This window comes from Scyliorhinus torazame, chromosome 18, assembly GCF_047496885.1.
Source record: "Scyliorhinus torazame isolate Kashiwa2021f chromosome 18, sScyTor2.1, whole genome shotgun sequence".
In the NCBI taxonomy this organism is placed as follows: domain Eukaryota; kingdom Metazoa; phylum Chordata; class Chondrichthyes; order Carcharhiniformes; family Scyliorhinidae; genus Scyliorhinus; species Scyliorhinus torazame.
Genome location: NC_092724.1, coordinates 43,924,991 through 43,937,988, shown reverse-complemented (window position 1 = coordinate 43,937,988; position 12,998 = coordinate 43,924,991). Strand labels below are relative to the sequence as shown.

The following is a 12,998-nucleotide window of genomic DNA, read 5'->3' as shown; positions in this document are numbered from 1 at the left end:
CATAGAACCCTACAAAGCAGAAGGAGGATATTCGGCCTATCGAGTCTGCACCGATCCTCTGAAAGCGTACCCTACCACAGCACACGCCCCCACCCTATCCCCACAACCCCATACATCTTTGGACACTGTGGGGCAATTTAGCATGGCCAATCCACCTAACCTGTGGACTGTGGGAGAAAACCCGAGCACCCGGAGGAATCCCACGCAGACATAGAGAACATGCAAACTCCACACTGACAGTCACCCAAGGCTAGAATCGAACCCTGATCCCTGACGCTGTGAGGCAGCAGAACCGCCCTCAGGAAGATGTTGAACCATACGGCAGTGCTGAACTGTACAGAGAGAGTACAACAGTGGATTAGTTTTGAATAGTCTTTTCAAAGAGCCACACAGAAATATTAGCCAAATGGCTCCAACTTTATTCTAAACCTCGATGATAACGTGGAGTTGTTCAAGTGCAGTGAAAGAAGATTAAGTAAGTCACATGATCATAGAATCCCTACCAGTGCAGATGGAGGTCATTCATAGAACATAGAACATACAGTGCAGAAGGAGGCCATTCGGCCCATTGAGTCTGCACCGACCCACTTAAGCCCTCACTTCCACCCTATCCCCATAACCCAATAACCCCTCCTAACCTTTTTGGACACTAAGGGCAATTTAGCATAGCCTATCCACCTAACCTGCACGGCTTTGGACTGTGGGAGGAAACCGGAGCACCCGGAGGAAACCCACGCAGACACGGGGAGAACGTGCAGACTCCGCACAGACAATGACCCAGTGGGGAATCGAAAAAGTGTCCCAAAAAAAAGGTTAGGAGGGGTTATTGGGTTACTGGGATAGGGGGAAAGTGAGGGCTTAAGTGGACTGTGGGAGGAAACCGGAGCACCCGGAGGAAACCCACGCAGACACGGGGAGAACGTGCAGACTCCACACAGACAGTAACCCAGCGGGGAATTGAACCTGGGACCCTGGCGTTGTGAAGCCACAGTGCTATCCACTTGTGCTACCGTGCTACCCTCAAAAGGTTGCTAGCCTGTCACCATTTTGGCCATCATGTCCTGGAGTAAGATTCGAACCCACAGCTACCTGACTCAGTGGCAGGAATGCTACCCACTGCGCCACTAGAGCTGCAATCGGCCAATCCTGGCAGGTCCCTGGCGTGGTGAAGCTGCAGTGCTAACCACTGTGCCATCATTCTCCCTTAATAAGGTAGATCACTCGTTAGAAGGAGCAAACTGGTAACTAGTGAAATAACTTCATTCCTTATCATTCCTTTTCAGTGTAATTACGCAGTGTCAGCTACACTGGTGATTATCATCTTCATCTGTTTTCAAAAACAATCCTATGTATCTGCCTCCAATTTGCCAGCACTGATCCTCCTGCTGTTCCTCTACGGGTAAGTGGGCAGTGCTTTTCCTCCCCAGCTGTGCTTTCAGTTGAATTTGGCTGCTTTCACCTTTGCTGATTCTGTTCCTTCAGGTGGTCCATCACTCCCCTCATGTACCCAGCATCCTTTCTGTTCAGTATTCCCAGTTCTGCCTACGTGGCTCTGACTTGTGTTAACCTGTTCATTGGTATCAACGGAAGTGTGGCCACCTTTGTCCTGGAGCTCTTCAATGACGCCGTAAGACACCTTTTTCCTGCTTGTTACATGATAAATAATACCCTATAATATTCAGGAAGAAGGAAGTTTGGATTAATGAATAGATAATGAGGTTGTATGTGCCTATTAGGACAGAAGGGGGGTTAATATAAACTGCACCAATGAGCTGATCTTCAGATGAGACATTAAACCGAGTCCCCGTGTGTTTGTTCATTTGGATGTTAGTCCTGTGGCACTGTTAAAAGAGGAGGAGGGGGTTATCCTGACCAACATTTCCCCTTGAGACTGAGGTTACAACAGCTGTAAATCTCCACAACCTGCTGTGGTTTGAGTTGGAGAGTTGCAAATGTGGTGTTGAGGCACACAGGCCAGAAGCTCCCAAACAAGATTGGGCTTAGCTGGGGAGTGATGAGGACCCTGCAGTTGGCCTCCAGACAGCTTGGCTGGAGAGAGAGAAATCATCCAGAGCTCCTGCTCCTAATCGCCACCTGGTTATCCCCCACTGGAGAGTGTATATTAGATATCAGGGAAGGATAGAATCATGTGAGGCAAAATCCCCCATAATTCAAACCGCCAGTTGACCATCATTCTAGGCCAACACTTGAATACCTCACTGAAGTGCTGCTTATACAAGAACAGTCAGTACCCATGGAGTATGAATCAGTGGTCAGGAGAGCCAGGAACAAACTGGAAATTGAAGGGTTTTATTTTTCACCCTCTCTTTATTTTTCATCTGTGTAGAAACTGAATGAGGTCAATGAAATCCTGAAGAAAGTGTTCCTCATTTTCCCACATTTCTGCCTTGGCCGAGGAATGATCGACATGGTGAAGAATCAAGCTAAGGCAGATGTTTTTGAGAGGATTGGTCAGTAACCATTTCTAATGAATTTTCTACACATACATATGGAATAAGAGCACACCCCCTTTCACCCCCCCCACTCCCCCATCAAGCTGCTCCGCCATTCAATAAGATCATGGCTTAAGATCATCTGATTGTAAACGCAACCCCGCATTTCCGCCAACCCCAATAACCTTTCACCCCCTTGCTAATCAAGAATCCATCTTGCTGGGCCTTAAAAATATTCAAAGATTCTGCTTCCGCTGCCTTTTGAGGAAGAGAATTTCAGAGACTCGCGACCCTCTGAGAGAAAAAAATTCTCCTCATCTCCATCTTAAATGGGAGACTACTTAGAGTGACCCCTAGTTCTAAATCTAGCGCATGTCAGATCTGTTGTGTTTTAAGCTGCGGAAGGTGATGGCAAAGCACCGCACATCTTCAGTCCCCGGCAAAATTAATTATGCATCCATCCTAAGGTTTTGCACCGTAAGGGAGAACCTTTTCTCCACCTTGCCCAATGAAAATGCTTGATAATTTTAAAGATCTCTACCAAGCCTCCTGTTGGTCTTCTGTTTTCTAGAGAAAAGGCCATCTATCCCACTGAACCTTTCCTGATAGCTGCATAGATGTAATATGAAACTGTTTCTATCTGTACAGTATAATTTCTTATGGCATTAATCACTCTTTGTCTGCTATAATGTGGAGCGTAGTAACGACGGAGGAGATTCTCCTCTGGGACCAACTGGATTGCCTGGGTGGAACCAGTTTACAGAAACCATGTGTGTTGCACAGATGCCCCTGAGGGAGCCTACCCATTTCATGCCCATCCATTTTTATGAAGTAATTAATTTAAAGCAATCCTTTTAAGGGCAGATAATCAGGCCATGTCAATTTAATTTTCCTGCATTTAGAAATAATGGCAATTTAAGGTTCATCTTTTGATGAAATTCTTTAGCCAGTTTGGCTCTGTCTAAATAATGAAAATGATAACTGATATAACAAAATTAGTCTGTCAAAATTTTGCACTTATTACAATCCCAGACCAGACCCTAACAGTGGTTTGGATACTGGACCGAAACCCCAATATTTTAGTTTATTTTGTAAGACTGTGCAGAAAGAATGATTCACTCCAGGAGTGATTGTACCAAAAAATAGAGATTTGGTATTCTAAAACAAAACTTTATTATTAGCATAACATTAAACTCTTTAACATCACACCCGAAAATAGCTTAAACAGTACTGCTAAATACAGTAAGTACAATACCCTTAATTACTGTTTCTTTTCCAAATTAAGCAACAAGAAAGGAAAAACATCCAGTTTTCAATCCATCCTACATCCCAACGGCACAGATTAATACTTGCTTTCCAGAACAGATTTGGCTCCTGTTAGAACACCTGCAGACTCTGGCTGGATATCTTCAAAAAGCTGTTTTAACTGGTTTGTTTCAGCTTCCCCCTTGTCCTCAGACAAATCTGCACTGCTTTAAATACTATTAATCTTTTTTAGCTATCCTACTTTGAGGATAGTTAAAAAGAGCTGACTTGTAAGTGTTAGCCAGATCAGAACTCAACTCAAAATCTTTCTCAAAATGTCTGAACACCTTGGCTCCACCCAGCAATAACATCGGGTGGGATTCTCCTATTTGGCGGAAGAGTGTCCACGCCGTCGGAAACGCCGTCGCGTTTCACGGCGGTGTGAACGGGCCGCTGGGAGTACCGATTCTGGCCCCTTCAGGGGGCCAGCACGGCGCTGGAGCGGTTCATGCCGCTCCAGCCTCACATCCCGGCGCGAACTGTGCGCCGCGGGATCTGCACATGCGCATTGGCACCGGCGTCAACGAGTTCATGCGCAGTGGCGCCACCACCAACCTGCGCATGCGCGGTGGCCTCCCTCAACGCGCCGGCCCCGAAGCAACATGACGCGGGAGTTCAGGGACCGGCGCGTAGGAAAATAGGCCCGGGGAGCGAGAGGCCGACCCGCCGATCGGTGGGCCCCGATCGCGGGCCAGGCCCCATCTGAGGCCCCCCCCCACCCGGGGTCGGAGCTCCCCCACCCCCCCTCTCCTACAGGCATCCCCCCGACCCTGCGTGCAGAGTTCCCGCCGGCTGCAACCAGGTGTGGACAGCGATGGCGGGACTCTTCCTTTTTAGAGTGGCCACTCGGCCCATCCGGGCCGGAGAATCAGAGGCCCGGTCGCATAGAGTGGCCCGCGACCGGCGGCGCGCCAACCATGCCGGCGCCAATGGCGCCGATTCTCAGCTCTGCCGAGAATCGCGTGCCGGCGTCGGGGCGGCGTGGCCTGGTTGCGGGGATTCTCCTGCCCGGCGCGGGGCTGGGAGATTCCCGCCCATCATCTCCCCTAGCTGAAAACAAATGAATTCCCCAGGGACCCCCCTCGTCAAACAGCAGTGCATTAACCCAGGCTTTTACAATGGTCAATTTCACTTCTGACTCCGAAAAGCTTTCTGGTCTCGAAAACTAGATTCTTTTAAAATCATGACCACTGCAGTCAAACACACTCTAACCCGGGGTTTTAACCCTTAAAATGGCAAATGTTTATAATCTGATATATCTAAAATTCTGCATTTGTCACATGCTACAACCACAGGCCCCATGATTTAATTAATGGACTCTCCTTTACGGAGTTGAACATTCATTAAATGGCACAGAATGAAGCCATTCAACGCATCAAGCCTATTTTGAAAGATCAATCCGGATTTCCTTCTTCAATAATTCATCCCAGGCCCTTTTGAAGGCATATCCATCACATTGTCCTCATCACACCTCATCGTATAAAATATTTTTCTTATGTCACCTCTGTTGTTTTGCCAATCATCTTTAAATCTGTGCCCTCTGGTTTTCAATCCTTAACCAATTAGAAGCTATTTCTCTTATTTATTTTATCTAGACGCCTTCATGATTTTAACCATCTCTATCAGATCTTGATTTGACCTTCTCAGCTCTCAGGAGACCACTTACAGTAAAAATATGTTTATTAAAAAATGTTCATACTAATCAAAATAGCCCAAAACAATCAAAACAGAAATACACATTGGAGGGAAAAAACAAATAAGCAAAAACACACACAATCCCTAATTAACTTGAACACAAGAACTAACTTAAATCCTTTAATAATTATGGTGACAAACTCCTTAAAGAAGGAAATGAATGGTTGCCATCTTAGGTAGAACCTCTCCACCGACCCCCTGAAGGTGTATTTGACCGTCTCCAAATGCAAGATTGACATGAGGTTACCCAGTCACATTGAGGCACTGGGCCGAGGAGGAGACCTCCACCCAAAATCCTCCGGGCTATCAATGAGGCAAAGGCCACCTTCACACCAGACTGAATCACCACCAAATCTGACACCCCAAATATGGCCATCAGTGGACATGGATCCAAACTTACACAAAATATCTCTGACATGGTGTTGAAGAAAGAAGCCCAGAAGCATATCAACTTGGGACAGGACCAGAACATGTGTGCAAGGTTGGCCGGCCCACGAGAACAGCGCTCACACTAATCCTCAACCCCAGGGGGAAAAAAACGCTCATCCTGGCCCTGGTCAAGTGCATTCTACACTCAACCTTGAATTGAATCAGAGTTCGCCGAGCACACAAAGACGTGGAGTTGACACTGAGGAGGGGTGAAAATAAGGTTACCTCTCGAATTGCGTATCTGTGTGGTCTCCCGGGAAGTCACCTGCCATTTAAGTTGGTGAGCCAAAAGAGGACTGGCCTTCTCCCCGTATTCGGAAAATGTGCTCCATGAGCATCACAACTGGCTTACAGCCCTGCCGGTGGATAATGGTTCAAATTGTATATGCAGTTTTTTCCTACTTGCCAGCAGCTCCGGGGTAGGATAAAGCGAGCACTGGTGGTCCACCTCCAGAATGGAGTCCACCAGCCTCTGCCGCTCCACCCCCGCTGTCCTTACCAAATTGTGCTTCATAGGAGATCATTTCCCCCCCCCCCTCCCACACCCCCCAGGAGCATTTCAAGGGCTTCCCACAGCATGGAAGGTGAGATTGTCTTGGTTTGGTTCAATTTTATATAGTCCTTTATGGCAGTAAACACGTGCTCACAAAATTTCTTATCTGCTAATAGTGTTGTGTCCATGGTGGACATTGAGTGGGGCCAGACTCCAGCTCCAAATCAACCAAGTGCAGGGCATGGTACCAAATAACTATCGTCAAGTACTCAGCCACCACCACTGAAGGGAGGAGAGACCTATTTACAACCAAACAATCAGTCCGCGAATATATCTGATGAACATGCACTTGGTGCAAGAAGCGGCAAGGATATACCCTCACCCCCATCTGTGTCCTGAAAGACGACAAAGCCCTGGCCTCCCCCGATGGAGCACGAGATCTCTAGGGTCCAAGACACAGTTCAGGTCCCCAACTAAAATAAGCTGATGCAAGTCTAAATTGGGGAGGAAGGCCAGCAAGGTATTAATCAAATTCATATTGTCCCAGTTCGGGGCGTAAATGTAAAGCATTACAACTGGGGTGCCCACCGGGGAGCTACAGCGAATAATGTATCGACCATTGGTGTCGGCCAAAATCCTAGAGGCAAAGAACTGAAGCCTTTTATTAATTAAAATCGCCACACCCCTGGCCCTATCATCGAAACCCGAAATAAAGACCTGCCCCTACCCATCCCTCGCACAGCCTAATTTGGTCTCTGACCCGCAAATGGGTCTCTTGCAAAAACACCACATCGGAGTTTCAACTCTGTGAGCAAATGCCCTCGATCTTTTCACACGGCCATTTAAACCCAGGTGACGTTCCAGGTGTCCAATTGAATTATGGGTCTCCCACCCTCCCTCTCACCCCACCCCACTCCGGAGAGATTACCCAAGGGATACTTAAACGGTACAGCAAACAGATTGTGGCTCCCTGGGCTTCCACGGTATGTTTAGTTCCCCCCAGAGCGACTCGAATAGGGGCCAATGCCTCGTCAATTCATTCCCTGAGGACTTCCAATACAAATCGTTGATGCTTTTCAATTCTTTTGCCAAAGTACTGGAAAGGAAAACACCTTGGCTGTTAGTGGAGCACCAGAAGCTGACCACCATTTTACCTGCCGTTGAGGCCTGAGAGGCCTCCGACTCCATCGACGAGCTTCTGCTCTCAGCCTTCTTTTTCCTCACGTTTTTGGGCATTTCAGTCAAACAATATCCTTATTTCAATACCTATGTGGGTTTTCAAGACTAAACAATCCGTGGTACTAGGAATACGGGCAAACAGTACAGTACTCCAACAGGGGCCACCTCGTGCACGTCTTCCCCCTACTTTACTCCACCAGAGGTTCCGACCACTTACAGTTTTGCCAGTTGATCCATGTAACTATGATCCCTTACCCCATTCTTGCAAATCTCTTCTATATGCAGTCTAAATCTTTCATGTCCTTTCTAAAATCTGGTGCTTAGTATTGGACATGCTCCACCCAGGGCCAATGATAAAGGGGAACCTGTGGATGTACTGTACTTAGATTTTCAGAAGGCATTTGATAAAATGCCACATTAAAGGTTATTGCAGAAAATGAGAGCTCACGATGTAGGGGGTAACATATTGGCATGGATAGAAGATTGGCTGAAGAATAGGAAGCAGAGAGTAGGCATAAATTGTATTTTTTAGGTTGGCAAGATTTAACAACTGATGTGCCACAGGATCAGTGCTGGAACCTTAACTGTTTACAACTTATATACATGACTTGGATGAAGGGATGATTGCCAAAATTGTGATGGTACAAAGGTCGGAAAGTAGGTTGTGAAGGGCACATAAGGAGGCTCAAAATTAAATATACATGTTAAGTGTATGGGTAAAGATTTGGCAAATGAGCATAATGTGGGACAATGTGAAATGGTCCATTTTGGCAGAAAGAATAAAAAAGAAGCATATTACCTAACTGGTGAGAGATTGCAGAGCTCTGAGAAGCAGAGGGATTTGGGTGTCCTAGTGCAGGAATCACAAAAAGCTAGTTTGCAGGTACAGCAAGGAATTAGGAAAGCTAATAGAATGTTACCATTTATTGTGCGGGGAATTGAATACAAAAGGGAGGTTATGCTTCAGTTGTACAGGGCACCAGTGAGACCACATTTGGAGTATTGTGCATAGTATTGGTCACCTTATTTAAGGAAGAATATAAATGCGTTTGAAGCAGTTCAGGGAACCTAATACCTGTAATGAGTGGGGTGGCTTATGAGGGAAGGTTGGACAGGCTAGGATTATATCCACTGAAGTTTAGAAGAGTAAGAGGCGACTTGACTGAAAGATGTAAGATCCTAAGGGGTCTTGATAGGGTGGATGCGGAGAGGATGTTTCCTCTTGTGGGTCATTGTTTAAAAATAAGGGTCTGGATTCTCCGCCAGTGGGATGCTCCGTTTTTCCGGCATCCTGGGGGTTTCCCAATGGCATGGGGCAGCCCCACAATGGGAAACCCCATTGACCGGCCGTTGTAACGGAGAATCCCGCTGGCGGGGTGAAACCGAAATGTGGCGCAGCAGGGCGGAGAATCCAGCCCAAGGGGTCGCCTATTCAAAACGGAGATGAGGCAAAAAGATTTCTGAGGGGTGTTAGTCTTTGGAACTCTTCCTGAAAGGATGGTGGAAGCAGAGTCTTTGCATATTTTTAAGAAGAGCTGGATAGATGCTTGGTAAGCAAGTGGGGTGATAGGTTGTCGGGGTAGACAGGATGCTGATTTGAGGTGACTATCAGATCAGCCATGATCTTATTAAATGGTGGAGCAGGCTAGAGGGGCTGAATGGCCTGCCTCTTTTCCTCCTTTGTATGTTCGTAAGCGAGTGATTTACGTAAGTTTAACATAAACCTCCTGAATTCTGTACCTCTGTTTCTACATTTCGACCCCAGGATCCCGTATACTTTATCATCTGCTTTGTTAATCTGGCCTACCACCTGCAAACCTCATGTGGCTCTTGCACCCCGTCTAAAATTCTACCATGATTCTATAATCACATCAATGCGTTCTTCATTACAGGGAAGTAAAGAAATTGGGTAGAATTTTACGCCCCTCCCGCCGGGGGCTCTTCTGAACTCACCAGTCAATGGTGTTTTAAACAGCTGATCATATTTTCCGACCCCATCCCTGCTGCGTGAGGCCGCAAAATCCCACTCACTATCCTGTTTGTGCTGGTCTTCCACCATATCGAAGCTACCGTTTTTGTGGGATCAATACAGGAGTTTTGTTTTTCTCCTCTCCTCCTCCTGAGAGTGCTGCTTTTCCCAGCACCCTAGGCAGCTGTCACCCTCTGCTACCTCACCCGGCCACTGTTTCTCATGTGCAAACTTTAATTGTGAGGGTTGTGATGTTCCTTGTGTAGTCCTTCAAGATTGCTTAAAGTCGTAGTGTTGACAAAGAACATCAAGCTATGTATCCAAAACAAAGCTAGTTTATTTTACACTACTTCAAATGGTTTGCACACTTCACAAAGTAATAGCTAACAAAACAACAGTATTAAATCTATGCTACAGAAATCTATAATGTCTTTTTAGTACAACTAACACTCTATCTCAACCTTTCACTAACCTTCTTCACAACCTTCTCCCAGAACCCCTAGAGACACATGCTTTTATAAGACTACTCTGTGGTGCCATCTAGTGTTGAGATACATGAGCACTATTTGTTAACCCTTTACACTCCTTACATTATACATATCATTACAAGGGTCTGCAGGGTCTGTTAACGAAAGTCCTCACAGCCCAAGCCCTGTTGAGCTTCGGCTAACATGCAGATGTGCCGTGCACCCAGGGAGGTGCGAGGAGGGCAGACTCAGCTTGGTCACTGAAAAATTACCAGGAAACCTCTCTAAACCGGAGTGCCTGGGGCACTGAGGCCAATTGTAGCACCCTTAATGTCCCCCCAGCTGAAATCCGTTAACATACCACAATATCAAAGTAACCGGTTTGTTTTAGTGGCTTATTATGGGCGTGACAATTGAAAAGCCTAGAGCAATGACTTTGTCCAAGTCAGCAGGGGAAGATTTTATTGCCAGTTGTACAGATTGGGTAAAGATGGCAATGTTTCTGTTGATTTGAAATTGGGTAAGAATCATCCACCCTGAATTTTGTGGTGCAGGGGAAAAGAAGTTCACGTCTCCACTCTCCTGGGACTTGGTGGGGAAGAACATGTTTGCCATGGCCATCCAGGGAGTCATCTTCTTTCTGTTCACCATTCTGCTGCAGTACAAGTTCTTCATAAAAATAAGGTGAGGTGCTCTGCTGTTGGTTTCTGCTTTTACTGCAGCACCTTTTCTTGCGTAAAGTGATTTATGATCAATACGTGACTGAGCATCCATTTTATAATGCTAGGCTCAGTCCTCTGCTACAGTGTATGTTGTAGAAGTGTGTTTCGTAAACTGTAACAATGGGTTAAACTTTAACCTTTCAACTCTTGGGTCAGGATTTTTATCCAGTCCTGATTGGTGAGGTGAAAGTCTCTTCTGCCAGCCAGTTGTGAGGATTCTGTCTGATGTGAGTACGAACGATTTGAGTCCAATTCCTTATGAGCGTGGGCATACAATACAAAACTGTTCCTAATTCAGGAAGATCATTTGCATTGATTATAGTCCTATAACATTGTCTGTTAATTGTAGCTCACTTGCAGCGTTACTGATGGCACATTTACTGATAAAATATTTCTGCACAAGTTGCTAAGAACTAAATTTTACAAATTACAGCAATGCTGTCTCCTGAATGCCCTTCAGGAGTAGTGAAGTTTTGAGTATAAGAGTAGGGAAGTCTTGCTTCAGTTGTACAGAAGTTTGGTTAGACTGCACCTGGAGTACTCTGTGCATTATACCACCGAAAGGATACTATTGCCATAGAGGGAGTGCAACAAAGGTTCATCAGACCTTTTTCCGGGGATGATGGGACTGTCTTATACCATGCCTGTATTCTCTAGAGTTTCAAAGAATGAGAGGCGATCTCATTTAAACCTACAAAACCTACTTAAAGGATTAGACAGGTTCAGTGCTGGTTAGGTGTTTCGCTTGGTTGGGAAGTCCAGAGCCAGGAGCACAACTTCAAAATGAGGGCAAAGACACTACGGACCGAGATGAAGAGAAAGTCCTTTACACAGAGGGTTATGAATATTTGGAATTGTCTACCCCAGAGGGCTGTGGATGCTCAGTCATTGAGTATTTTTAAGGTAGGGCGGCATGTGGCACAGTGGTTAGCACTGCAGCCCTACAGCGCTGAGGACCTTGGTTCGAATCCCGGCCCTGGGTCATTGTCCGTGTGGAGTTTGCACATTCTCCCTGTATCTCCGTGGGTTTCACTCCCACAACCCAAAAGATGTGCAAGTTAGGTGGAGTGGCCACGCTAAATTGTCCCATTAAGAAAAAGTATGTTTAACGTAAAGATTGATAGATTTCTGATTAACAATAATGTAAAGTTAGGGGGATAGCGCCATGTGAGAGTACCTTTAAGAAATGGATGTTTAAGAAATGTATCTTTAATAAATGGGTGTTTATCAGTGATGTCAGAGTGTGGGTGGAGCTGGGCTGTCTGTCAGCTTATTACTTTCATTTTAGGCTGCTGCAGGGTGTGTTTTAGTTTTGTTTTCAGTGTAGAAGCTGAAGTCAGACAAAGCAGCTGTACTACTGTTCTCTCTACCATGAAAAGACTATCACTTGATCATTTGGTGAATTCAGAATTATAAATGTTTCAGTAGTGACTTTAACCTGATGTGCTTCTGTTAAAGGTTATGTTTTTTGTAAGTCTTCTGGATGTTAAAAGGACAGCATAAGCATTATTTAGTGTTGTATTCTTTGGGGGTTGCATTTGAATTAATGGTTGCTAAGATGTTCACTTAGTTTTAAAAAGGTTAACTTGAGTTCATAGAATAAACATTGTTTTGCTTTAAAAAATACTTTTCCATTTCTGCTGTACCACACCTGTAGAATGGGCCGTGTGCTCCCCATACCACAATCTATTAAAAGTTGTGGGTCAGGGGAACTCCATGATACACTTTAGGGTTCTCTAAACCCTGGCCCATAACAATAATGTATGGAAAAGGCATTGAAATGTCCGATCAGCCATGATCCTACCAAATGGCAGAGCAGATTTGATGGACCGAATGGCCTACTCCTGGTCCTATGTTCCTAACCACAGGTTTCAGAATGATGTTCGCTATTTATTTCTGGGATTTGTTTTCTCCCACGTTCTCTCCACCCCTTCCAAAGGTACAGACATTTGCTAGATGCACACCTACTGCATCAGCTGACCTCTTCTGCCTTGCATAAATTGCCGATCTTCCTGTGTGAGCTTTCTCAGTGCATCAACAGGCTGCCCCACACTATCCAGGCACCCTGCCAAATAACAGGCCCACATTCCATCCCTTGTATCAGAGCTGGGTGCCTCACTCAAATACTCGCAACTCCCTTCAGTTGATAGTAAATGAGTTGGGTCTGATCATCATTCTGCTCAATTCTGGAAGTGAATACATGTATGCAACATGGTGGAGTTGGGAGAGTCGGGGAATTATGAATATAGATGCAATGAAATGGGGAATTGCATGTTGTGATGTGCG

At 45.7% G+C, this 12,998-nt stretch overlaps 1 protein-coding gene across 3 annotated transcripts in view; it reads left to right on the top strand.

Moving 5' to 3' along the window:
* LOC140395177 (phospholipid-transporting ATPase ABCA1-like) overlaps positions 1-12,998 on the top strand; it is a 246,267-nt gene that overhangs the window by 209,214 nt on the left and 24,055 nt on the right. For all 3 annotated transcript variants that reach the window (XM_072482683.1, XM_072482684.1, XM_072482682.1), the window contains 4 exons: positions 1,284-1,399; positions 1,483-1,627; positions 2,348-2,471; positions 10,545-10,674. In XM_072482683.1, coding sequence (XP_072338784.1) covers positions 1,284-1,399; positions 1,483-1,627; positions 2,348-2,471; positions 10,545-10,674 — 515 coding nt within the window. The remainder of the gene's footprint in view (positions 1-1,283; positions 1,400-1,482; positions 1,628-2,347; positions 2,472-10,544; positions 10,675-12,998) is intronic.